Source organism: Acomys minous (assembly GCF_964271855.1).
Source record: "Acomys minous genome assembly, chromosome: 10".
NCBI classification, from domain to species: Eukaryota; Metazoa; Chordata; class Mammalia; order Rodentia; family Muridae; genus Acomys; species Acomys minous.
Genome location: NC_140491.1, coordinates 32,583,973 through 32,609,816, shown reverse-complemented (window position 1 = coordinate 32,609,816; position 25,844 = coordinate 32,583,973). Strand labels below are relative to the sequence as shown.

At 51.2% G+C, this 25,844-nt stretch overlaps 1 protein-coding gene across 3 annotated transcripts in view; it reads left to right on the top strand.

The window, feature by feature from the left end:
- The window catches only part of ACOX3 (acyl-CoA oxidase 3, pristanoyl), a 40,183-nt gene that overhangs the window by 6,916 nt on the left and 7,423 nt on the right, over positions 1-25,844 (top strand). Inside the window, exons 1-14 of one of the 3 annotated variants that reach the window (XM_084799724.1) lie at positions 340-504; positions 1,225-1,331; positions 5,710-5,864; positions 6,429-6,662; positions 7,144-7,218; positions 7,642-7,731; positions 9,266-9,409; positions 12,038-12,126; positions 15,973-16,069; positions 18,289-18,471; positions 19,855-19,977; positions 21,289-21,409; positions 23,403-23,525; positions 24,060-24,173. In XM_084799724.1, the coding sequence (XP_084655850.1) occupies positions 5,721-5,864; positions 6,429-6,662; positions 7,144-7,218; positions 7,642-7,731; positions 9,266-9,409; positions 12,038-12,126; positions 15,973-16,069; positions 18,289-18,471; positions 19,855-19,977; positions 21,289-21,409; positions 23,403-23,525; positions 24,060-24,173 (1,537 nt within the window). In that variant the 5' untranslated portion in view covers positions 340-504; positions 1,225-1,331; positions 5,710-5,720. Of the gene's footprint in view, positions 1-339; positions 505-1,175; positions 1,332-5,709; positions 5,865-6,428; positions 6,663-7,143; positions 7,219-7,641; positions 7,732-9,265; positions 9,410-12,037; positions 12,127-15,972; positions 16,070-18,288; positions 18,472-19,854; positions 19,978-21,288; positions 21,410-23,402; positions 23,526-24,059; positions 24,174-25,844 lie in introns of those variants that run through there. The other 2 variants (XM_084799723.1, XM_084799725.1) reach the window with 2 other exon arrangements.

Sequence of the window (25,844 nt, the reverse complement as noted above, 5' to 3'; positions counted from 1 at the left end):
CCGGCAAGGAAATCTCCTGGGAAAATAGCAATTCTAGGTAAAATGCACCTTAAAGGAGACGCGGTTCCACTCTCCCTGAAGTGCCTCCAAGCCGTGAGAGGCCTGGACCAAAACAGGATAGCTTTGACCTAGGCTGAGGGCTCTGATCTGGGCCAAAGGTGATTTCTGAATAGGCCAGCGGCTCTAGCCAGTCCGAGGGCGACCCGGACGAAATCCTATAAAAATCCAAACCCGGAACAGCATCTGAGTTCAAAATCTTGTCTCAGTTCGTCTCAACCCTCGGTCGCGTCCGCGTTTCCCCGGCGACGAGGCGTCTCGGAATGATGACGCAAGGCTTTAGCTAGCTGCAACTGGCGCCAAGGGAGAGATGATGTCACGTTTTGGGGTCGGGACCGAACCGGTACTACAAACTTGCCCCGCCCCCAGACGACAGTATACTTATGGTCAACAGAATTCGCCGGACGAGAGTGACTGGGGCTGCGGACCCTAAGCTGTATCTGGCCGGTGAGGACATTTAGGTCCCGGAAGGTCCCAGACAGGACAGGTTTGCGGGAGCCCAGGCTGGGGTTGACTGCTGGAGTTTGCACTCTGCCCCTATGTCGTACTTAACTAGAGGGAAGAAGAGCTGACCGCAGCTTTTTAGATTCTGGCCCGCGCCTTGGGAGGATACCCAAGACAGACAGACAAAGTTAGCTGTAGATTGAATTTGTTTGTAGTGTTCTTGGACTGCTCCCCACTGGGCTGGGGCAAGATATTACTTATTTATACTTCTCCTCAAGAGCATTGAACTCTGGACCTAGGAAATTCTTAGCAAGTGCTCTACCACTGATCTACACCCGCCTGTGCTCTTCCTGGCTCAGTCTTGGCAGTAGTCAGGGCAGTTATGCCCAGCATAACAGTGATTTTTTTTTTTTTTAAGTCAAGGAAGAGGAACAAAGGCAAGGACAGCCTGGTAACGGTTGAGCCATCTGCTACTTTGTTGTAAGACTGAAGCAGAGAGGAAAACCTTACCATAAGGCCAGATGGTACCAGTCTCCGAGGTTTCCTGAAAGTTTCAGTCTGACATTGGGACTTGTAATGTTAGTGACTCTCTGTTGGTTGGAGCTGGTCTGTTGGGGCTGTACATAGAGGACTTCAGCCAAAACTACCGCCTCATAATTTTGTATTTTAAATAGAGGAAAAGTTGTGTTGGAACAATGATAGTGAAGCTGCCATTTACCCCAGGAAGCACCAGAAGGACCTGATTTGAGTCCCAGGAACCTTCGTGGCAAACATTGCCCTCTGTGCACAGTCACTGTCGCTTCTGAGAACCAGAGTGGCAAAGAAACTCGGTAAGTTCACTGGGCTAGTAAACTGTATTTTGAGATTGGAGCCAAGACAACTTGGCTCAGTGGGCTATGTTTGTAACAGGTGTACCGTGGTGTGGTTGCGTTGGTGGCCTAGGACCTTTGGGAGCTAGTGAGGATCTGGGGTCTAGACCAAAGCACTTTGCTCGTTTGCCACAGACATCTTTAATTAAGAAGAAATCCACTTTTCCTTGTTGCCTAAGATGGCCTGTGTGAGGGTTCTCTAGCGGAAAAGAACTGACAGAGTGAATATATGCTCGTGTGTGTGTGTGTGTGTGTGTGTGTGTGTGTGTGTGTGTGTGTGTGTATGTGTGTAATTTATTAGGCTGGCTTATAGAATGTGGTCTTAGTAGTATAGCAATGGCTGCCTCACCCTGGACAAGCCAAGAATCCAGCAGTCGCTCTGTCCGTGCCAGTGGGTGTCTCAGCAGTCCCGGTGTGGGGCTGTAGCCCTGGAGGATTCCCAGGGAGCGCCTGGTCTTCTGTCTGCGGTGGAATCCTGAACAAGCTGGTTCTAGTCCTGGGATGAATGCCTCAGCAACAGGACAAATGGGCTTGCTGGTGAAAGCGAGAACAAACAGGCTGGAAGCAAAGTTTCCTTCCACATCCTTTTATCGGCATGAGGGGAGGTGGAGGGTGCCACCAGAGGAGGGTTTTCTGCTTCAGATAATCTGATCCCAGGACTGACCAGGGGCTTGTGCTTTCATTGATTGTAGATGTAGTTAAGCCATCACATGCTTTATCCAAGAAGATTTTGCGAATCTAAGATTACAGAGATTGGCTTCTCCATCTAACAGTTTGCTAGGTCTCCTCTGTAGTGTAGACCTGTGTCACGGGGAGGTAATTTTTTTGTGTGTGAGAACCTTGTCCTTCCACGGGGCCCTATCCACAGTTCTTGAAAAGTCTGTTTCTTCACATTGAATTATTGTGGCATGCTAATCGAGAAGAGAGTGACAACATGTACAAGGGTTACTTTTTTTTAGTCAGGGTTTCACATAGCTGAGACTGGCCTTGGGCTCACTAGGTGACCAGGCTGGCCTTTACCAGCTGATCCTCCTGCCTCTGTCTCAGAAGTGTCTTGATTACAGGTGTCCAGCCCATGTCTGGTGTGGGAGATATGAATATATATGCATATATATATATATATATTGTATATGCTTATTTTGTTGTGTTCACCTGCATATACATGTATGACCATGTGGGTATAGTACCTACCGAGGCCAGGGGAGGGTGTCCCATCCTCTGAAACTGGAGTTGTGAGCTGCTTTGTGGGTTCTGGGAACCAAATGTAGGTCCTTTCCAAAAAGCAGCCAGTGATCTTAATCACTGACTCATCTCTCCCCCCTTAAAATAAAAAAAAAATCTTTTTTAGTCATTTATGGTTCAGGCATGCCGTAGCATGCAAGTAGGGGGTCATAGAACAAACTGAGAGAGTTGGCTTTTTCCTTCCACCATGTGGGGCCCCTGGAATCGAGCTCAGGTCTCCAGGCTTGACAGCAAACACCTTTATCCCTGAGCCATCTTGCTGGCCAGCTCTTCTTCTTCTTCTTTTTTAATTTAGGCTGTAACTCCACCCATGAGATGATATTCTCATGTTTAGCTTGGTCTTCCCCCAGTTTAAACTCTCTGGAAACAACTTCAAGCACACCCAGAGGTTAAGTGGTTTGTTGTTTTTGTTGTTTTTTGTTTTTTTCAAGTTTCCACATCCAGTCAAATTAATAGTAAGGTTTGATCTGTGGCTGTTCATGCACTGCCCACCCAGGTAGGTGCTCACAGTCCCCATTGCTCGCCTCTGACGATGACTTTGTCAGTTGTTGACCTCCCCTGCAGCATTAGTTACTAGCTGGTTTTGCCAGAAGGCTGATTACGTCAGGTAGCTCATTTTGACCTTGAAAGCGTTCCCAGTGCTATTACTTAAATTAACCTCTCTTTTCACAGCTGCGACTCTCACCCTCCCTAATGCTGCGACTCTTGAATATAGTTCCTTGTGTTGTGGTGACTCCCTGACCATAAAATTATTCTCACAACTGTAACTTCAGTACTGTTATGAATCATAATGTAACTATCTGTGCTTTACAGTGATCTTAGGAGACCCCTGTGAAAGGGTCGTTTGACCTCCAAAGGGTTCGTGACCCACAGGTTGAGGACCCACTGGTATACAGGATGGTCTTGAGTGTCTTTTTCTTTCTGTTTTGTTTTTGTCTTTGTGTTGTTGTTGTTGTGTTGTTTTGTTTTGTTTTTTAGACAGGGTTTCTATGTGTAATAGTCTTGGCTGTCCTGGACTCTCTTTATGGACCAGGCTGGTCTGGAACTCACAGAGATCCACCTGCCTCTGACTCCCAAGTCCTGGGAGTAAAGGCATGTGCCACTACACCTGACTCTTGAGTGTCTTTCTTAAACTGGGGCTGGAGTCTTAGAAGCCATCCTTACAGTGTGGTAAGTTCTAATTGACTGCATTATAAGCAGTGTGTTAGAAGCAAGAATATGCAGCAAGCAGCAGTGTCCAGCACTGTTTTTCTAAGGGGAAAAAGTCTCGCGTAAGCTAGTAGCCTCTGGTCCCTGTTACTGGCCTTGCTTCTTAGAGCCTTCTGGCCTCTCACAAGTCATGTGTCTCAAACTCAGTAGCAGGCATCTGTGTCTCTATCTTTAGTGTTGCTAGCTTCATTGTTTAAAACTCAAGTGTGTGTGTGTGTGTGTGTGTGTGTGTGTGTGTGTGTGTGTGTGTCTGCATATATGTCTATGTAGCGAATGTGTGCAGGAGCCCAAGGAGGTCAGAGGATGTTTTAGATCTCATGCAACTGGAGACAATTGTAAGCTAATATGGGGCTGCTGGAAACCAAATGTGTGTCCTCTGTGAGAACACTGGGCCATCACTCCAGCCCTGGCTTCACTGTTTTAACCTGTACATTCCCTTTTTACCTTGTGTCCTTTTCTGTACGCATTTGTGGGTAACTGGTAGTTTACCCATTGTAGCATAGGTGGGTAACTGGTCATTTTCTCCATGATCCTTTCCCCTCGCTGCCTCTATGAGCTAACTCCCGCTTGTGTATTCCTACAGTGGCTCTGGTTTGTGACAGGTCCTGATGCCCCCTCTGTCTCCTCATCTGCATCGGGGCTTTCTCTCCTCTGGGAGCAGATGGTGGAAGTTCCCCAGTCCTGTCAGTCTTAACAACGACATCGTTTTTGTTCCTGGAGTTTTTGTCTCTTGTCCTTCCCTTGCTTTGGCTTTAGGCCCTGCATCTCCTCTTCGACTGTGCTTCCTCCCTGTGGCCTTGCGTTTAGTGGCTGATGGTTCTGCGGGGACAACCTGCTTGGCTCAGAGTTGGGGAGGGTCTGGAAGGACTTGGTCTGCAGAGAGCAGGTGCTCAGCCATGCTGTGTCCCTGCTGTCCCTGTCACATAGGAAAACATCACCAGGGCTGGAGAGATGGTTTGGTGGTTAAGAGCACTGGCTGCTCTTCCAGAGATCTGGGTTCAATTCCCAGCACCCACATGGCGGCTCACAACTACTTTTTGGAACTCTGGTTCCAGAGGATCTGGCGCGCTCACATAGACATACGTGCAGGCAAAACACCAATGCACATAAAAATGAATAAATCCAAAACAAAACTACCCCCCCCACACACACACACAAAAAAAAACCAGCGCCATGACTGCAACACAGAGCTCAGCCCTAGACTATTTGAACAGTCACCTCAATGTATTATATAGGTCCTTGGGTCTCCTTGCTGGATTTGGCTTTCAGATTCCTGTTGGCTCTTTGCCTCTATGCCATGGTGAATCAGATCTCTGGAAGAGGACTCAGGTTATCCAGAGAATTTCAGAACAGTCCTTTAGTGAAAAGGGCTTACCTGTCCTGTGGACGGGATGCCTGAGTGTTAAAAGTACAGACCAGTACAGGACCTGAAGTCATAGCTGCTGCTTCCAGTGGCCTGTGTTCAGCAGGTGAGCAGGGACATTATGTATTGTGAATAGTCAGATGCTAGGGGCAGGGCAGTTCCTTGCCTCTGGGCCTAGTTATCCAGAAGGAACCTGAACTTCCTGCTCACCCCAAACCACAGTGTTCTCAGCAGGCAGTTGTTAACGACAGAGCAAGCCCCAGGCCAGACTGCCCACAGCTACCAGGCTTATCACAGCTTGTTTACCTTGGCTCTCCTTCCCACTCCATCTGCAAATGGCTCAGCTCAGCTGTTGGCTCTCACTGCCCGTTCAGGAATGCAGACCAGGGGCAGCAGACGTGCTGTCTCACCCTCTCTTTCCAACACTGGTGCTTCCATGCTGAAGCTTGGAGCTCCAGGCTCTGCTTTTGTTCTGGTGTGGGTGTTCACAATGGTATCACACAGTGGGTTTGGTTCTCTGTGCAGGTGACAGTACCATGGCATCCACAGCAGAAGGAAGAGATGGCGCTTTATGGCCAGACGTCCCTGAGGGCCCCCTGAGTGCCTACCGAGCAAGAGCCTCCTTCAGTTCCGAGGAGTTGCTGCTCTTCTGGGATGGCCTGGACATGCTGCACTTCAAGGTGAGGTCCACAAGGAGCCTGGTCCTGGCTTCATTCCCTCACAGAAGTGGCTCTGAAGTTCTGAAACCCAGTGGCCTTCCAGGCCCTGATGGTTCTGTAGGATGGGTGTGGTCTTGGGACAGTGTGGGTCTGCCACCTTGTGCCCCAAGATGGGTCCCAGGATGCTAGAGGAAGGAATGGACAAGATTCTGAAATTCACCAAAGCTGGGCATGGTGGCGCACGCCTTTAATCCGAGCACTTGGAAGGCAGAGGCAGGCGGATCTCTGTGAGTTCAAGGCTAGCCTGGTCTACAAAGTTAGTCCAGGACAGCCAAGGCTACACAGAGAGGCCCTGTCTCAAAAAACCAAAAACCAAAAACAAAAACAACCCCCCCCCCCCAAAAAAAAGATTCTGAAATTCCCATGTCCTCCTCTCTCCACCGGGACAGATGTTTTCATCTGGGAGTTTCTGGGTCAGACTAGGTCTTAGGCAGCCATGGCCCTGAGAGAAACCAAATGTGTAGGAGCATTGTGTGAAACCCACCTTTGGCCTTCAAGTTGGCACCCTGTGATCTCTGTTTACAGAAAACCATCTTCACAGCTCTAGAGAATGACCCTCTCTTTGCCCGCTCCTATGGGGATGATCTGCCTCTTGAGAAGCATAGAGAGCTGACCTTCCTTCGCTGCAAGCGGATCTTTGAGTATGAGTTCTTCGATGTTGAGGACATGTTACAGAACCCCCTCAAGATTCTAGTGTTTATTAGCTGCCTGGGCATGTATGACTGGTCCCTCGCCAACAAATATATCCTCCACATGATGGTGAGTGTGTGGCAGAGAGCAGGGAACCCATGTCCACACAGGACCACACACATCAGACACAATCCTCAGCCACATGGCTCCTAAAATATGCAGCATTTAAGATTCAGCAGCAAAAGCCAGGTGTGGTGGCGCACGCCTTTAATCCCAGCGCTCAGGAGGCAAAGGCAGGCTGATCTCTGTGAGTTCGAGGCCAGCCTGGTCTACAAAGTGAGCTTAGGACAGCCAAGGCTACACAGAGAAACCCAGTCTCGAAAAACAAAACAAAACAAAAAAAGATTCAGCGACAAGACCAGATGTTCAGCTTCAGCTTTTGGTGCAGATTTGTACCCGTGCATCATTCTTGGATAAAATATATTCAAAATTTACAACAGTCAGTGGGAAGAGGTAGGGTGAGGCGTGCATGAGATAGGTGTGAGGTGTGCCTACCCTGAGCCAGGAGCGGCAGCACCCACCTCTACCCCTGATCTGTGCTACATTTCAGATTTTTGGATCTACAGTTTTCAGTTCTGGTTCTGAGCGACATCTCAAATACCTTGAGAAGATCTTTACCATGGAGGTAAGTCAGCCATGGCGAGCTGTGAAGCTAGTGCCACACTTAGCCGTGGACAGGGCAGGCCACAGAAGGGGCGTGGGAAGCCAGGCCCTGCTCATCGAAGTCCTCTCGGGCTGGTGTGTTTCCTTGCCTATCCGGACTGGCTGTGGACTTAGCTTTCCTTTCTGACTGAATGCCCCTGTGGCCCCCCTCTGACTGTAAAGGTTTTTGCAGACTATCCTCAACATAGGCTGCTGCCAGCAGGTGAGAGTAGTATCCGGCGCAACAGGAGGACTCAGCCATGTCATATTCTGGTTACATAGACAGGGAAGGTTTCGCGGTATGCCTGTGGCTGTAGTCCTCCAGGGCTCACCGTGGCAAGGTCCCTGTAGGAATGCACACAGGAACGCACCTCTCACCTGGAGTCATTCTGCGCCTTGATTTTAGATTTTTGGCTGTTTCGCTCTCACCGAACTGAGTCATGGGAGTAACACGAAGGCCATGCGAACGACAGCTCACTATGATCCAGCTACCCAGGTAGGTTCTGGATACCTCTGGGCCCTGGGCGGAGCACATGACATGTTGTAAACGAACAATAATTAATCAAGCTCACAGGCCTTTTGGTGGCTGAGCAGTCTGTTCTGCCCACTGCTGCCTAAATCCTCTGCTCCTTGCCACATTTCTGGCATCCTTGAGACAGCTGTGTTGCTGACCACTGGTGGGGCATTGCTAAACAGTGCTCTGTGTGGACACTGCCCTCTGCAAAGAGGTACTGTGGAGACAGGCCACACGCCACATGCCTGGTCCTCTATAAGCTCTTAGTACACAGTATGAGGAGAGGGACATGGGTCTTGTCTTAGTTTGGGTTTTATTCCTGTGAAGAGACACATTCTTAGCCAAAATATCACAGGAACAGCCTTTAGGCCACACACTAAAATTCTTCTCTGAAACTCTTGAGCTGGACTCCCACAGTTCAGGTCACCACCCCAGCACCACTGTCCTCCATGTTCCCACTAGGATGGCCCACTAAGCTTCCCTTTAAGTGTTAAACTGCTTTTGTAATCCAAAGTCCCAAGGTGTTCCATATTCCTCCAAGCAAAAGTATGCTCAGGCCTATGACAGCAGTACCCGAGTCCCTGGTGCCAGCTTCTGTCTCAGGGTTTTATTGCTGTGAAGAGACACCATGACCACAGCAGCTCTTATTAAAGGAAAACATTTCATTGGGGCTGGTTTACAGTTTCAGAGGCTTAGTCCTTTATCATGGTGGCAGGAAGCATGGCAGCATGCAGGCAGACATGGGCTCCTGTGTGGTGGAAGTGGAGAGCCTCATACCAGGCCCTACCAAGGCAGAACACGTGACAGAGGGACCGCCATGCAGGCGGTCATACCTGCCATCACATAGGCCCCCATAGTTTCTTGACGAAGACTTTCATCTAGGTCTTTCTGATTCCTTGGCCCTGTCTGCTCCCACTGTCCTCTGGTGCCTGCGGCTTCTAAGGGACTTGGTAGGAAGCCTGTGCTGGCTGGTAGCAGAGGGCAGTGCCTTGGAGTCATACCGTAGCCTGTGGGGGGCAGCTGCTGACTCAGCAGAACCAGAGCTCGTCTCAGACATCCCTGTCACTGATGTGTGGCCCTAACTCATGTACTGCTTTGTGCCTCACATGTTCATCCCCAAAGTTCCTTTCCAACGCTCTCCTGCTGGGGAGGGGCGCCCACACATTCAAAGCAACAGAAGGAAAACAGACACCCCTCATTAGCTGTCAGAAGGGGGCGTGGCAAGAAGAAGAACAGACCTTTACTGCCAGAGTGAGACCAGTGGCGGCCTCTGTGGGTGAGTGCTGCCCGGCCACCAGTTCACTACCTGAGAGACTGAGCCTCGGTTTCCATTTCCTCAGTCAGGTGACCCTGGAACAAAAATAAAGTCAGGTTGGCCCGCAAAGGAAATAAAATGTTCCATCCATTTTTTACCATTGCCTCAGAGGCTTGGAGCCTTAGGGTCAGCCTGCTGTGGAGAGAAAGGCATTCTCTGATCTCAGCTGCTATTACAAGGCTACCAATCTCCCCTTCACAGGAATTCATCTTACATTCCCCGGATTTCAAGGCTGCAAAATTTTGGGTGGGCAACATGGGGAAGACGGCAACTCATGCAGTAGTGTTTGCTCAGTTGTACACGCCAGATGGCCAGTGCCATGGGCTGCATTCCTTCATGGTGCAGGTAAGACCTGGGTGGGGCCGGCACGGGTAGACAGCTACCTGAAGCCATGTGTGCGATGTTATCAGGCAGACTTGTACTGCTGTGGAAGACATGCATGCTGACACGTGGCTTCCTTGCAGTGGCCTTGCTTTCAGTGCTGCCAGAGTCTCTGGGAGCGATACTAAAAGCACACAGCAGGCCTGCGGCTTTGGCACACATCTGTAATCCCAGCGCCCAGCAGGCTGAGGCAGGATTGTGAGTTTGAGGCAAATCTGGCTTGTGGAGTAGATTCTGTCTCAAAAATCAATAACAGCTGCAAGAAAACTGCAGTGACACCTCACCATTCCCCTCCAGCTGAGCGCCTGTACTCAGGGCACCTCAGTGACACCTCACCATCCCCCTCCAGCTGAGTGCCTGTACTCAGGGCACCTCAGTGACACCTCACCATCCCCCTCCAGCTGAGTGCCTATGTAGACAGCACAGCCTGTGCTGCCCTGCAGGCTTGGCCGTTGTACACATTGTGGGAATGGACAGGTGAAGTTGCACAGTTAATATTTATGAGTGAAACATAGCCTTAACTAGTTTGGCTTTTCACTTTAGAACACTTTCCAGATGAGCTGGAAACTGCCACTAGTCACATTATTTTTAAGACTTATTTATTTTTATTTTATGTGTGTGTGTACAGAGTGCTTGAGTATACACCTGTATGCCACATACATGCAGTCCCTATGGAGGCCAGAAGAGGGCATCAGCCTAGAATTGGAAGCACAGCTGGTTGTGAGCTGCCTGACATAGGTGCTGGGAACCAAACCTTTGTTCTCTGCAAGAACTACTGAGCCATCCCTCTAGCCCCCACCGGTGGTTTTTTTTTTTTGTTTAATTATTTGAAAAATGTCAACTGGTCCTGCCCTGTTGGTTGCTCCTCCTGTGCTAGCTTTCTTCTGCTGTGACAAAAATCGCTAACAAACTAACCTCAAAGGAGGAAAGGTTTATTCTAGCACAGTTTCTGACGTGTCCACCCGCAGTCCCCAGCACTGGTGCTGCTGCCAGCCTGTGACAGCCCAGATATCCAGGCTGAGGGATGTGGCTGAGTAAGCTGTGTCTGGGGACAAAGTGAGAAGAAACAAGAATTAGCCAGAATCTCAATAGCCGCCCCACCCCACCCCCCCTCTTTCCGAGACTGTAGACCAGGCTGTCCTCAAACTCACAGTGATCCACCTGCCTCTACCTCCCAAGTGCTGGGATTAAAAGCGTGTGCCACCACTGCCCAGCTCATTAGTCTCTTAAAGTGCATACTCTCCATGTCCTGGTTTCCTCCCACCGTGTCCCTCCTCCCCACAGCACCGTGGACTGATGCCATTTACCTCTGGGAACCAGGATCCAAACCTTGACACTTCCTGGTCATCTCCACTGTCTTCCCAACTATCTTGTTTTTATGGCATTTATTTAAAAAGGATTTGTGTCTAAATCTTTGCTGAGCTTTACTGAAAGATTACAGAAAATTAAAATGTTAAGCTTTAGCCTTACTATCATATGTATTGAAGTTCAATAAAATCAGATCCACAAAATAAAAGCGAGTGACTTAGACAGACAGCTAAGTCCCAAATGCCTAGATTCGACCAACCCACCCTCCCTCTCTCCCTGTTTTCTTCTCTTGCTTCTGGGGTTTGGACCAAGGTCTCCCTCGTACACACTAAGTCCATACTGTGCCCCGGGCTGCACTCTCAGCCTCTAAATGCCCCCACCTCGGTGCTTCTGGCCTTCTGAACTGAAGAGTCCTGTGTTTTCTGGGTGGGTAAGCGGCAGCTCTGGTCCTCACTACTGTGTGTCAGCAGGACCTGTGACCGAGAACAGCAGTAGCTCTTGATATTGTCCTCACCCTCTTGAGGGGAAGAGAGACAGTGGGGCCTCTGCTTTAAGGCTGGCAGTCCCACTTCAGGTGGATGAAACCTGTTTTTTCCACAGCGTCCTTAGGTCGGGAGTCTATAGCCAGCCATTGCCTGCATTCTGTAGGGACTGTTTAGTGGACACTTGGGGGTGTGGTGGGGTGTGGTGGGGTGGGGTGGGATGAGCTTGTCCTAGCTTGCCCTGGCCGTCCTTCCCACAGCACATATGTGCACAGCCATTTTGTCATGATACTGCAGGCCCTCTGTCTGAGGTATGAACAGGATCTCTCAACACCCCTGAAATAGTGTGGGTCCCCAGCCTGCCCCATGGCTGGTGTAGTGACACACCATAGCTAGGACTAAGACCAGAGAGCCAGTGGTCTCTAAAATCTGGAGTCAGGAATCTGTGCTTTTTCACAGTTCAGGAAGCTCGTTACTACCTGTCCCTGCTCCTGGCTTCCTTCCCTAGTGACCCTATCATGCCAGCTTCTGCGTCCCTCCCTCTACACTGCCTCTCTTATGTAAGGACTCTCACCATGGATTTACGGTGCACCCAGGAATCCAGGTGATCTTGTGTTGAGTGAGGTTTGTGCTCCACACAGCTGCAGAGGCCCCATCTCTTGACCTGGACATATCACTCCACTTAGGACCCAGAATGAGCCAGAGCTTTTCAGAGTCACCCCGTCAATGCTCAGCTTGCATGGGTATGCCTCTTTGTCTGCTGAAAGACTAACTAGCCATTATCCTTCCGGGCTTTGTGCAGCTTCGAGACCCGAAGACCCTGCTTCCCATGCCAGGGGTGATGGTTGGCGACATGGGGAGGAAGCTGGGACAGAATGGCCTGGATAATGGGTAAGTGTCACTGGCCTCACCAGGCAACTGCTACCTCCCTGGGGCTCCTGCAGTCCTACCTCCCAGGGATCGTTCCAAAGCCACAGGCCGCAGCAGGCTGCCAGTGCCACACTCATCCGGGGCCTGCCTTGGATATACTGCATTTTGAGCACCAACTATGGCCTGCATCGTCTTAATTCCCAGAGGTCCACCTGACTCTCCCAGCTCTCAGGTCAGACTAGGGGTGCTCCCTATTTCCTGAGGAGACCTCATGCTTGGGGGTGCCCAACTATGTAGGCCCTCCTTCTGTGTGTACTTGGGCTCTTAGAGTCCCCAGGAACAACTGCTGTGGCTGGTTACTGAGACTAGCCACCTCCAGAGAGAGAATCCTGACCTGGGCCAGGGGCTTCTCAAGGCTGGACTGGATACTCGTCTGTCTGCCCATCAGCAGAAGGCTAGGGCAGGGCCAGGGGAGGGCTCAGGCCTCCTGAATCTATAGGTTGGTCACAGACAGTGTAGAGGGGGCTGGAAGCACCAGTACCTAACTGTCTAAACTTAAGGAGAGCAATCAGAAATCCCAGAACTCCCTCTGTTGAGGGTATCTGTCAGGTACCCTTGGCTTGTCCTGGTGGCACATTGTAACTTGTGGCCTGTGACCTCAGGGCCTCTGTCTGCTGTTCCTCCGGGGCTACAGATTAGATCCATCAGAGTAACTTTAGAACATCACAGAGAGCTTGTATTTGGCCCATCACAGCAACTCCTGTCTTTAAAGAATGGGTAGTCTCTTTCTGGGACACACATCACAGGCACCAAGTCACACATTACAGGAGCCCCAGCACGTAGGTGTGGCAAAGGCTCAGCTGAGATTCACCATGGACACGCAGTGGGGCAGCCTGAGCAGCTGTTCCAGCAAAGCAGTGGCCAGGAAGATGGCCTGTTGGGACCTCCCTGACATGCTTGGCCACTGGATCCTTGGGTCCTTGGAAAAGACTAAATTGTTAGGCTTCCTGCCTGCGCTGACCACAAGTCACCAGCAGAGGATGCCAGAGCTCCAGAGCTGAGTGGCAGCTCTGCCTCAATTCCAAGAGATGCGCAGCATCCTGGGGACCTGTCATGACTGGCTAGGGATCCAGAGCAGAGTCCATCCAGAGTCAGATGCACACGGGTCACTTTCGATCAGACATTCTAATGACAAGTTTTTTGTTGTTGTTTTTGCGAGACAGGATTTCTCTGTGTAGCCTTGGCTGTCCTGGACTCACTCTGAAGACCAGGCTGGCCTCGAACTCACAGCGATCTGCCTGCCTCCCGGGTGCTGGGATTAAAGGCGTGCACCACCACGCCCGGCTTGACAAGGTTTTTTCTAGGGGACACTTTGAGTCAAACCTTCAAGGTGGCCATAGTACTTTTCATGATAAGGCTGGGCCTTTGGCCCTGGGGAGTACTTCTTCATGAGGGAAGCTCCCCAAGAGCTGGGGGGGAGGGGTGGAAGCTCCAGATTGAGGATTTGCTCCAGGTGTGCCTGGGCTGGGGGTGCTGGAGGGGGCCTCCAGAGAGGAAGTTGCTGGAACTTGCAGCAGGAGACTGGGGTAGAAGTTATTGTAACACACACCCCTTCGACCCCCTTCTAACAGGTCTGTTACACTCAGACCGCATGCCCCGTGTTACATGTATGCTCCATATCACTGCCATGTGTCATCCCCTGGCACCCTTCTGATATGCCTGTCACGCTCACACTAAATGCCCCAGGTCGCTGCCCTGTGTCATCTACACATGCCTACAGCATTCTCCCTAGCCCCTACTCTGTCCTTCCTCACTCCACATGCCTCATGTCATATAGCTATCCCATGTCACTGTCCTGTAATTCACTCACACTCCCACACACACACACACACACACACACACCCTTAAGCCTCCTCAACCCCCATCCATATACCCCCATACACACACGCCTCCTTGAACCTCCCCATTTCCCACATACCACACATGTGTGAACATGCCTTGTGCTACGCAGTCCCTGTGTCATGTTGTCACACCCTGCTGTATACATATCCCCTGCCCTCTGGAACCCATAATCGTGGTGTGTCTGTCGCCCACCAGTTGAACCCATCTGAGACCATTTCTGCAGCTATAAAAGTGACCCAAAGATGATTTGTGAGATTTGCTATCTTTTTTTTTGTTGTTTGTTTTTGTTTTTGTTTTTCAAGATTGGGTTTCTCTGTGTAGCCTTGGCTGTCCTGGACTCACTTTGTAGACCAGGCTAGCCTCGAACTCACAGCGATCCACCTGCCTCTGCCTCCTGAGTGCTGGGATTAAAGGCGTGCGCCACCACACCCAGCTGAGATTTGCTATCTTAAACTAGAGTGGGAATTTTACAAGCACAAGTGTGTTCAGACTTGTTCTACCTCTGTGGCAAAAAAAAGGGTGAGGATTTTCCACTCCTTAAAAAGTGTGCGTTCCGCTGGCAACATTGCACTTGAAAAGCATTCCTTGGCTTTCAAGTAAACAGTTGGAGCACCTCGAGCTTGGCAGTGAAGCTGGGTTTTCTTAAAAATGGACCATTGTGTGCAGCCTGCATGCTGGGCACAGGCCAGGTGGTCACCAGACACAGTGTGCTCTTTTAGCTGGGTGTGCTGTGTTAGTGTCTGCAGCCCCAGGGCTCTTTTTAACCCTGTCATGTGGTACAGGAAGGACTGCAGTGTATTCCCAGGATACGGGAGTTTGGGGGGGTGGCTCTGTCACCTTGGAGGATTCCATCCTACCTACCACCTCTGTTCCTTGTTACTAAGTGCCTGGTAGGGGCCAGGTGCTGGGACTTGTAAGAAAAACATGACAACCCCAAGAATCCGCTGACAGGAAAATGGCTCACTGAGGAACAGGGACAACTAAAAAGGTCTGCCTTGTGATCCTTGCTGGATGGGTGGGAAATCATGTGGACTTTCTAGAGGAAGTGGCAGCCTGCTTCACTCTGAAGGAGACTGAGGGTTCTCAGGGAAAAGGCAGGGAGCCGCAGGTCAGCAGAGAGCCCAGCCAGGGGCCAATGTCACAGCATGGTGGTCTCGAGTAGGGCGTGTCCTTTTTTGAAATGCTTTTGCTCGTGCCTGCTGCTTAATGCAGCTGGCTACTCAGGTGGAGTGGGGCTGCCTCCAACCAGAGACTGAAGGAGGTCAGAGGCAGGCGAGCCGCAGCAGGCGGTCCTACCATCAGCACAGATGGTTGCTGGCAACTGATAAGGTCCTCTGTGTCTGCATAGCATCTTAGCCATCAGAACGCTGTGATAGGCACCAGTGAGGTTTTCAATGGTTTTATTTTGCAGTTGACGGAGGTTCGTAATTTTGGACAAGCTTCTTCCTTAAACCATTACAAACCCATCTTGGATCGTCAGTGCCCAGTATTTGTAGCGACACCTGTTAGAAGCAGATCACTATTCCTAAGCAGGGAGCCTAGACTGCAGGGCCATTTGTTTTCACTTAGCATTTTAAAACCACCATCTGCTGGGTTTGTTTGGTTGGTTGATTGGTTGGTTGGTTTGGTTTGGTTTTTTAAGACAGGGTTTCTCTCTGTAGCCTTGGCTGTCCAGGACACACGTTTTAGACCAGGGTGGCCTTGCACTCGCAGAGATCCACCTGCCTCTGCTTCCCAGAGTGCTGGGATTACAGGCGTGTGCCACCGAGCCAAGCTCCATCTGCTGGTTTCATCTCTCTGTTCTGGGGATTCTGGATGATCCACACATGGTCCCATCACACATGCCTTGTCTTTGGGGGTGATGTTACATTCAGCTGCTCTTGGGGAGAGGAGGAAAGCTCAGGAACCATGTGACAGGCTGTTGGAGGACTCGCATGATCGAAGCCCACCTTTTCTCCTGTACAGATTTGCCATGTTCCACAAAGTTCGAATTCCTCGAGAGAACCTCCTGGACAGGACTGGGACTGTCACCTCTGAGGGCACTTACAACACCTCCTTAAAGGTACCAGTGAGCTGTGGGTGTTTGTAAGTCGAACTTCCCACGTGCCTGTCCCTGCGGTGTTGGAGATCACCCCAGGAGCAGCTGGCCCTGCGTTACCACACAGCTCTCTTGGTTGCGTTTGGTCCCCTCAGAGAGAAGGGACTTAGCCACAGTGTTGGTGGGCAGAGGTTGCCTGGATCTGGCAGTGTTTTCTGGCTGTGCCTGGATATCTAGGTCTGCTTGGGTAGGGGGCTGCTCTCCCAGAGTGTATAGTGGAAAACTATCTTGGTTACTATTGCTGTGATAAGACACCATGACTGAGCCAGGTGTGGTGGCACACACCTTTAATCCCAGCACTTGGGAGGCAGAGGCAGGCAGATCCCTGTGAGTTCAAGGCCAGCCTAGTCTACAAAGTGAGTCCAGGACAGGCAAGGTTACCGTCTCAACCTCAACCCCCCCAAAAAGACACCATGACCAAGGCAACTTATAAAAAGGAGTTTTTAAGTGTTTAATTTGGGACATGTGGTTTCAGAAGGTCAGAGTCCATGGTGGCAAAGGCATGGCAGCAATGACAGCTGAGAGCTCACATTTTGATTCACAAGTCAGAGAGAGACACACTGGGAATGGTGCAAGAGTTTTGAAAACCCCAAGCCTGCCCCTCCCCCAGTCACACACCTCCTCTAGCAAGGCCGTCCTTCCCAAACAGTCCCACTGACAATATTCAAATAGGGGGGCCATTGTCATTCACAGACGGGTGACAGGGAACGCTGTACACAGATGGGGTACCTGGATGTGCTGATAACTGAGAGTGTGAAGCCTGTATGTGGAGATGGACCGTGGGGCAGCCCACAGCCCTGGGCAGTGGTGAGCACAAAGGCAGCTGGCTGACCCTGAAAGCAGGGCTCCAGGGGGAGACTTCCCAGAAGGACACTGCCCAGACAACCCTCACCCTCTGCCTGGGGGGAAAGCAAGGATGAAATGCAGCAAAGTTGCTTGAGAGAAATCAGCCCCATGACCCAAGAAGCCACATAAGAAACAGAGGAATATGAAAACAGCCTATTAGAATTTAGCATAATGTGAAAGACTTGAAAAGGAAGAATTCAGTTGAAGGTCCTGAAGAGGTGGGTGTCCTGCCTGTGGCAGCAGGGATTCAGAGAAGCGACAGTCAAATGTCCCCAGCTAGAGAAAGAAAGAATGGTGAAAAGTATCTGTGCTGTTCCAAAGAGGAAGACCAAGGAAAAGCTGTCTGCGGACACGTAGGGAAAATGGGATCAGTGGAGAGGAGATTCAGACAGTGTGCTGCCAGACGCAGGTGACCGCTTACCTCCACTCCTCAGGCATGCCACTGAATTCGAACACTTTTTTTTTTCCAAGACAGGATTTCTCTGTGTAGCCTTGGCTGTCCTTGACTCGCTTTGTAGACCAGGCTGGCCTCAAAGTCACAGTGATCCACCTGCCTCTGCCCCCCTGAGTGCTGGGATTATGCACCAGGCTGAATTTGAACTTTTTTTTTTTTCGAGACAGGGTTTCTCTGTGTATCCTTGGCTGTCCTGGACTCGCTTTGTAGACCAGGCTGGCCTCAAACTCACAGCAATCCACCTGCCTCTGCCTCCCGAGTGCTGGGATCAAAGGCGTGCGCTGCCGTGCCCAGCGAATTTGAACATTTTTAACACCAACAAAACTGTCCTCTTTACATGAGAGTGTGACAGATGTTCCCTATTTGGAAGACTGCCATGCACACACCACAGTTTTGGAAAAAGAACCCAAACTAACTCTGGAGCAGGAAGTGGGAACAGGGAGCAAGGACACTAGGCTGTCCCAGAGCACCACTGAGGGGCCTGAGCCCAGCTTCTGCCATACATAGTGAAGGGCAGGATGGATGTGGAGTTGGCAGTGAAGGCTGGAACACTGAGTCCGCAGAAGCTTGACACCTGGGGTCCAAGGAGCCATTGCACCAGCAGAGTGCCTGGCGGATACAGAGCACCATGCTTGACCACCCTACATTCTCATCTAAGAAAAGGCAGGGCACAGTGCCCTCAGGTGGACAGGTCACAGGTCACCAAAGAGGAGGCGCCCGCGCAGTTTAGTCGCACTGCTTCTCTACTCAGAGCTCCTTTCCTTGGGCAGCTGGGATCCCTCTCCTCTCCTCATAACGCATCTGGGCGTGCATCTTCTTCTTTGGGATGCTCTCTGAGGCCACACAACATCTGGCTGATAGGACACCTGCTTCTCTTCCCCAGGATGTCCGGCAGCGTCTCGGAGCATCTTTAGGCAGCTTGTCCTCAGGACGCGTCTCCATCATTGCAATATCCGTGGTCAACCTGAAGCTGGCAGTGTCCATAGCTGTCCGATTCTCAGCCACACGCTGTCAGTTTGGACCCACGGATAAGGAAGAAATTCCTGTCCTTGAATATCCACTGCAGGTACTGACCGTCCGAGTCATTTCCTGCTTTCTGCTCTTCTCGGCCCCTGGGAGTTGGTGAGAGTTCTCAAGGACAGGAGCACTCCTGCCAGGCACCAGGGCCCTGGGGTGGCTTTTAATTAAAAAGGCAGAGTAGAGGAGGAGACCCTCTGGTGGCAGGTGCAAGCCAGCTGAATGTGCGTGCACATGCGGTCACCCTCATTTGGCAGGCTACATTCCTCGACTCATGTGTCGCATCCCTAAGAAATGGCCCTGAGGAAGCCATTTCTGGAAACTGCAGGTGAGCACAGCCCTTTTAAACACTACGACATTTAAAGCAGTAGAAGGGGCACCCGGCCTCTCGTCTTCAGAGGCAGCTACGTGGCAAAGCACAGAAGGCCTTCGGTGGAAAGGGGTGCATCATAGCCACCTCCTGTGCTCCCCAGTCAGAGCCCTTCTGCATGTTCTGCTCAGGTGCCCTTTGCAGCCAGGGGGGGCAGCTATGGCCCCACTTTATGAGGACAAGGGTCAGGTAGGTTACCTGGTTGCCACGTCTGACTTAGGCCTGTGCCTGAGTGCTGCATAAGTAGTGTTTGAGTGACAGTCGGAGCAAATGAGACAGCGTCTTCCCGTTCTCTTTACTTTCCTCTTATGTTGGCAATTAGCTTTTTCTGTTTAGGAAATGAATATTGAAAAGTAGTGTCTCCCCATGCAACAACATATTGACTACTCTGGGTGCCAAGGGAAGTCCACCTAGGTCCTTGCCGGTGCTGCCACTTCCTAGGGGCTGCAACAGGCTTGCAGAGTTGGCACATGGAGATAGCTGGCGTGACGGCTGGCACTCTGCACACATGGAACAGACATGGTGACAGCTCACTGGGTCCCTTTCAGGCTCCGCCTGTCTCTTCCAATCCCTTCTTCTCTTCATCCATTTGTCCATCTAGAAGTGGGTGTTTGGTATGTGTGTCACGTCCTGGTGTAGGAGTCCCCCCAACCTCAGCGAGATTGATCATCTCACATGGGTTTAAGATGTGTGGTGCCAGGGCTGAAGAGATGGCTTGGTGGTCTAAGGCCCCTGCTGCTCTTCCAGAGGATTTGGTTTGATTCCCAGCACCTGTTTGGTGGCTCACGGCCATCTGTAACTCCAGCTTCTGGGGAATCTGACACCTTCTTCTGACCTCCTTGGGTACCCCACACACATGAGATACATATATGTAGAACACACAGGCAAAACATTTGCACACGTAAAATAGATAAGCATATAAAGAAAAATGGTGCCTGTCTTGGGCTGACCGAGCACCAGCAGTGGGTTTCCTTCATTCCTCAGGAAGCTGCCTGCAGGTTCCCCTGGTCAGTGGTAGGGTGGCTAACTCTGAGTACCTGTTGTGTGTCTTGTTTCCCTCAGCAATGGCGCCTACTTCCTTACCTGGCAGCTGCCTATGCCTTGGACCACTTCTCTAAGACACTCTTCTTGGATATGATAGGGCTCCATCGTGTCCTGCTCAAGAGAGAACAAAGTGCCAAGCAGGTGAGGCATCTGCTTTACTGTTGCCGGGGTTGAGCGGCCCTGTTTCAACAGTGGGGCCAAACAAAAGCAGCTGGCTGTGGGAACAGAGCCTGCGTGAATCCCTTCCGCTGCCCCACCATCTTGGGGTTTGGCCTGCCCAGTGACTTGCAGTTTGGGCTGTGTCTATCACCCCATATCTTGGGGATGTGCTGGCAGAGAAGAAGTCACAGCTTCTCTGAGAGCACAGTGGTTTTCACACTCCGCATTGCCACCCTCAGAGGCTGTCTCAGCTCTTGTCCTTTCAAAAGCAGCTGCACAGAGGTCTGAATCCACTCTCTCTGAGTTGACAGCCCAGCTTTTGTGCCAGAAGTGAGCATGCATCTCCACTGGGCCAGCTGCTGTGCACAGTGAGGTCCGTGGCTGGCTTCTCTGTAGGTGGCCTACAGGTTGGTGTTTGGTCCCTCCTTGCGCTGTCCCCTGACTGGAAATCAGATGTGAATCAAAAGACGTGGCTCTAGAAGCTGAAGATTGGGGCTACATACTCTGTCAAGTGAGCTGCATTGGGGTGCCCAGCGCAAATCTGGAGTGAGAGGTGGAACATCATCGCACATGCTGGCATGGTTCCCTTGAGAGGAACTGGCTACTGAGAGGTGCTGCTGAGACAAAGGGGCCAAACCTGCTCCCCCTAGCGGGTCTGTTGACGTCGTTCTTCTGGGTCTCGTCTTTCTGAAACCCCTGGTGAAACTCAGCCAGCTGCAGTGGCAGCTGACACTGTCCTTAGGTGAGACAGATACTGTTGGCTAAATGGATCATTTTATGGAGCAGGCATTGCACTCAATGAACTAGAAATGAGGATGTATATGAAACAAATGTGAGCTTCAGGAAGGAAGGCCAAGGAGTGCCCATGCTGCCAGCATCACCAAGCATCTGCGTGACCATCATCCTAGATTCCCCCTCTCCCCAGAGGGCTGCACTGGCTCCAGTGTGGTGGCAGCCTCTGCCCCTGATTTGTGGCCCTCTCTGCAGATGGTCACGTTCACTCCGCATCCACTAGGTAGGAGCGAAGTCTAGTAGGAGGCATTCTCCAGGAGTCTGTGCCTGTAGGGGGTATGCTGCCCTTGACATGTATTTTCCACACAGAGCCAAGATGCACTTATTTTCATGCTGTGGGCCTGGGCAGTGGAGCACATCCGTCTTATCTCTGTTCTCTGTGTTTCCTAACCCCTCGTCATTGTAGCTGGGTTTCCGTTCTTTGACACTAGTGCTGAAGCTACAGCCTGACTTGCACTGTCAGCCTGTCTTCACCTCTTCTCACCGGGTTCTCTCCCTCAGGCGGAGCTTGGACGGGAGCTCCATGTATTGGCATCAGCTGGCAAGCCCCTAGCCTCGTGGACTGCCCAACGGGGAATCCAGGAGTGCCGTGAGGCATGCGGGGGTCACGGCTATCTGGCCAGTAAGTTTGGGTTAGTTTGAGGCAGTTTCTCAGCCTCAGTCCTCCCATAGGCTGCTGGGCCACGGTCCCACAAAGTGCCGCCTGTTTTTCTGATAAGGTTTTATTGGGACACAGCCATACCGACTCAGGCACACGCTTTCTTTCCAGCCATACCCACTCAGGTACACACTTTCTCTGTTTCCACACTGCAGTGGACAGTACTAAGTCCTCAATACACAGACCTGAAATATTTACCCTTTAGCCAGTCACAGGGAAAATTCCCCAACCCCTGTCCTAGCCAGATCCCAACACTTTCTGATGCCTTGTGCTTCCTGGTCAACATTTGGGATAAGGAGGAAGTCTGAAATGTGTGCAATTCCAGCAGGCAGCTGAGCAGAGTTAACCAGTTATTTCATTGTGACATTTGGCACATGACATGGAAGGAAACTAGCACTAGTTTTCATGTAGCTCTGAAACTTGGGCAAGAGCTTTACTGATACCAAGCATCATGTCATGCACACAGCTACTACGTGACCGGAAACAACCAGCTGACCAGGTCAGAGCTTGGTGTGGTCTCCATGGTAACTGGGCAGGTTACCCTCACTGTGCCCACAGCTTTACATAGAGCATGTTGATTCTTTCAAGTCAGTGCATATAAATGGTTAGAGGACTTGGCCTATAGCACCATAGCATACAGTGCTATTTGGTACTGTATAGCACTATAGTGTATAGTATTATACTATAGTAGAGAAGTGGCCAGGTAACACTTCTCTGCTATTAGTTAGAATGATTACTCTGACCTCCGCTCTCTGCCACTCACCTGCAGGCCTTCTGCTGTTCACGTCATAAATCACTAATAACTAGCTGCTCAGAGACGGCCATCGCTGCTGCCGACAGTGCAGACCTGCCAAGCCCTCAGTAGCTAGAGAGATGAATCAGGTTCCTGTGGAGCTGTTCAATGTTCCCATGATGGTCTGGATTTGATTGCTCCCAGTAGCCTGTCCCAGCTGCTCAGCGTGTTCTGGCCTGGCCTGCACTCCCCCATACTCTGGCTCTTACCAGCACTACCTCACAATGGCCATATATGAGTTATTTGTGTGTTTTTGTCCTTTCTGCAGTGTTCTTGGTAGGGCTTTTATTTGTCACTGTAACTCACAGAAACACATAAACGGTTTAGCTCTAAATAGAATTAGGAAATGACATCTCGAAGTACCGTAGATGTAGACATTACCGACTCACAGCTCATGACCTACCGAGTAAGGATGCAGAGACCAAAATCAACAGCAGTGCAAACAGCCCTATCAAGGTTAAATGTCAACTGTCCGGGTCCCCATGAAGTCTATCCCAGCCCTTTATCTAGTGGGTTAGCTATAGCATGGAGAGGCTGGCTCTCTCCTCTTGCTCCATCTCTCTCAAAGGGAATGTTTTCCATTTAAAGAGGAAGGCCAAGAGGCTGAGTCCAGGCAGCTCACCTCAGGCAGGCCCTGAGCAAAGCACATCTGACAAAGTGCACACAAACCCTGGCTGTTCACGTGGCAATCTCAGAGTTAGCAATTGTCTTTTTCTTTTTTTTTCTTTTTTTCCCCAGAGCTGAGGACCAAATCCAGGGCTTTGCGCTTGCTAGGCAAGCTCTCTACCACTGAGCTAAATCCCCAACCCCAGTAATTGTCTTCTTAAGGCTTGGTTTAGCTATAAAAGATGAGTAGCCCCATGTCCCATCTCTGGAGTGGTCCCCACACTCAGGGGAAGCACTGCCAGGTGATTCAGTTGGTAATACCAACAGGCAGGAAGAGGACAGTGCCCACTGCCTCCAACTGAGTGTCCACGTGCCATCCTACAGCCTCCCTGAAGGCTTTCTCTTCCCTAAGGGTGGCAGAGGCACAGCCAGCAGATGTGGGCCAAGCGGGCAGGGAGGCGAGTGAGCACTTCCTGTGCCCTGGCTGGGTGGGGCTGTGGGAGGGGCATTTCTCAGAACATCTTGAGTGACACTGTGGATTTTTTTTTTTTTTTGCAGTGAGTCGATTTGGGAACCTCAGAAATGACAACGATCCAAACTGCACCTACGAAGGGGACAACAATGTCCTGCTCCAGCAGACTAGCAACTACCTGCTCAACCTCCTGGAGCAGCGGCTCCAAGGTAGGCGCCTCCAGGACTCTCTTAGGCTCTGGGCATTCCAAGCTTCTGTTAGGATGTGTCCTCCAGCCAGACATGGTAGCACAGTCCCATAATCTAAGTGCTTGGGAGGGGAAGGTGGTAGCATTGCAAGTTAGAGGCTAAGTCTAGGCTACGGAGCAAGATATTGCTTGCCAGGCAGTGTTGGTGCACACGTTTAATCCCAGCACTTGGCAGAGGCAGGAGGATCTCTGTGAGTTCGAAGCCAGCCTAGTGTGCATACTGAGTTCCAGGGCCACACAGAGAAACCCTGTCTTGAAAAACCAAAATAAATAAATAAATAAAATAAAATAAAAAGACACTGTCTCAAGAAAAAAAAGCTAACATCCTGTCATCTGCAGGGTAGATATAAAGGTCATCCATCTGGTAGCACAGGAGCGTCTTGGGGCAGGCCAGCCGAGTGGAGGTGCCTAACCAGAGATGGATGAGCTAGCAGGCCAGGCTCTGTGGATGGGGACTCCTTGTATTTCTCCAAAGTCACAGAAGTGTGTGCCCTAGGCGGAACTCACTTCACAAGCCCTCTCAGGACAATGGACTTTCTGGAAGCCTATCCTGGAATCTTGAGCCGGAAGTTCACGGGCTCCAGCAAGGCTGACTGGCTGGACTCAGCAGGTACTAGCACTCTCCCATCCATCCATCCTGCATTTCCTGTCATTGCCCTAGGATGCACCTGGCCACAGGAGGAGGGACTGAGGGATGGAGACTGTTGCTGTTGTGCTTAGGCTGGGGGTACCATCCATGGGAGCAGGTGCTCTTCTGGCTTGCAGTGCTTCCTTGGTTTTGTTGCCACACATGAATCTTGGGAAAGTCTCTGTGGCACCCACCTTCCTGCTGCCCATGTCTTGATCCTGTGGGAGGAGCCTCGGGAGCCGTGAATCATGTGAACCTAAGAATGGGTGGGCATCGCCCAGCCTTGGCTGGAACCTCCAGAAGTTGATGTGGGTTTTTGACATGCTGAGGATGACATTTACAGTTCAAGGATGAGCATCGGGCAGATCCTGTCCTGGGGTTGTCTGGGTTCTCAGTGTACCCGACATCCACCGCTTCACAGTGCAGAAGAAGACATCCAATATTAAGTTGGGTGCTCCCTGCCCCTCCCCGATCCCAGGGCTCCAGGCACTCTCTGTTTGTGGCTGTAACACTCCACCCTCTGCCTCTGTCATCTCAGGATATTCTCTTTGTCTCTGTATAAGGAGTGGAGGCCTTCCCTAATCCAGGGTACCCTCGCTTTGTTAGCAGGAACTATTTCTCATCTGCGCAGGCCCTTTTAAAATAGCCAGCCACAGACACCAGGCGTCAGGAACCAGTAGATATTTGGGAACCACCTGTCTGTCTACACTGCACCTGAAAGGACCCTGAGAAGGGCATGCCACTCCAGACCCCAACCCTGCCTCACGTGCTCCTTGGAACACCTAAGGCTCAAGTCACAACAACCTGCCTTCCCACTGCAGCTCTCTCTCATGGTTGCTGTGTGGCCATGTGTGGGCCACTAGACCTCTCTGGAGGCTTCTCGGTTGAGCCATGAGGATATGACAGCCAGCTACTCTGTGGCATCATCTCCCTGTGAAGAGGCTCTGTGGCACTAGAGGAAATGGGCCCAAACCTGTCATGGCCAGACCTCTATTTCCTTCCCAGGAGCCATGACCAGCTGCCCAAAAGAGTTCTCCTTGCTCCTTGGTCCCTGAAACCTGCAGGTCCTTTGGACTAGGTGACTGGGCCCTTTCTCCCTGGCATGTGGGGGTGTGGAGAGAGCGTGGACTCTGCCGTGAGACTGGCCAGACCCTATTTCCCAACCAAGGCTGTATGTCCTTGCTCACTGGGTCCCTATGCCCTGGGTAGTGAGAAGTCTGTGTAGGTATGTTAGGGAGGGTGAGCCCCGCATCTGCCTCTCTGCCACATGGCTGGCAACCCACCCCTACCCCCACCCTCCCCTCCCCTCGCTGTAGCTGGCTCTCTGCTGCCTGTGAGAGCTTGTAAGGAGCACCATGCCAGGCTGAGGCCTTGACAGAGCAAATGCCAACCTACATCTCTCTCTAGCTGGCCAGTGAGCCTGAGGATGGGAATACAAGCATCCATCCTCTCATCTCCCAAAAGAGTAGCCATTGTCTTTGTCTTTGTCTTTGTCTTTGTCTTTGTCTTTGTCAGAGCAGTCACTGTCAGAGCAGCTCTAAGTGGCTCTGTGATCTGCAGCCTCAAAGCTGCGATGACAGTGTGGAAATGCTGTCAGTCACACCTACCCCATCAACTCCACCTGGTAGAGGGCCTTGGGCAGCTACCCTCAGT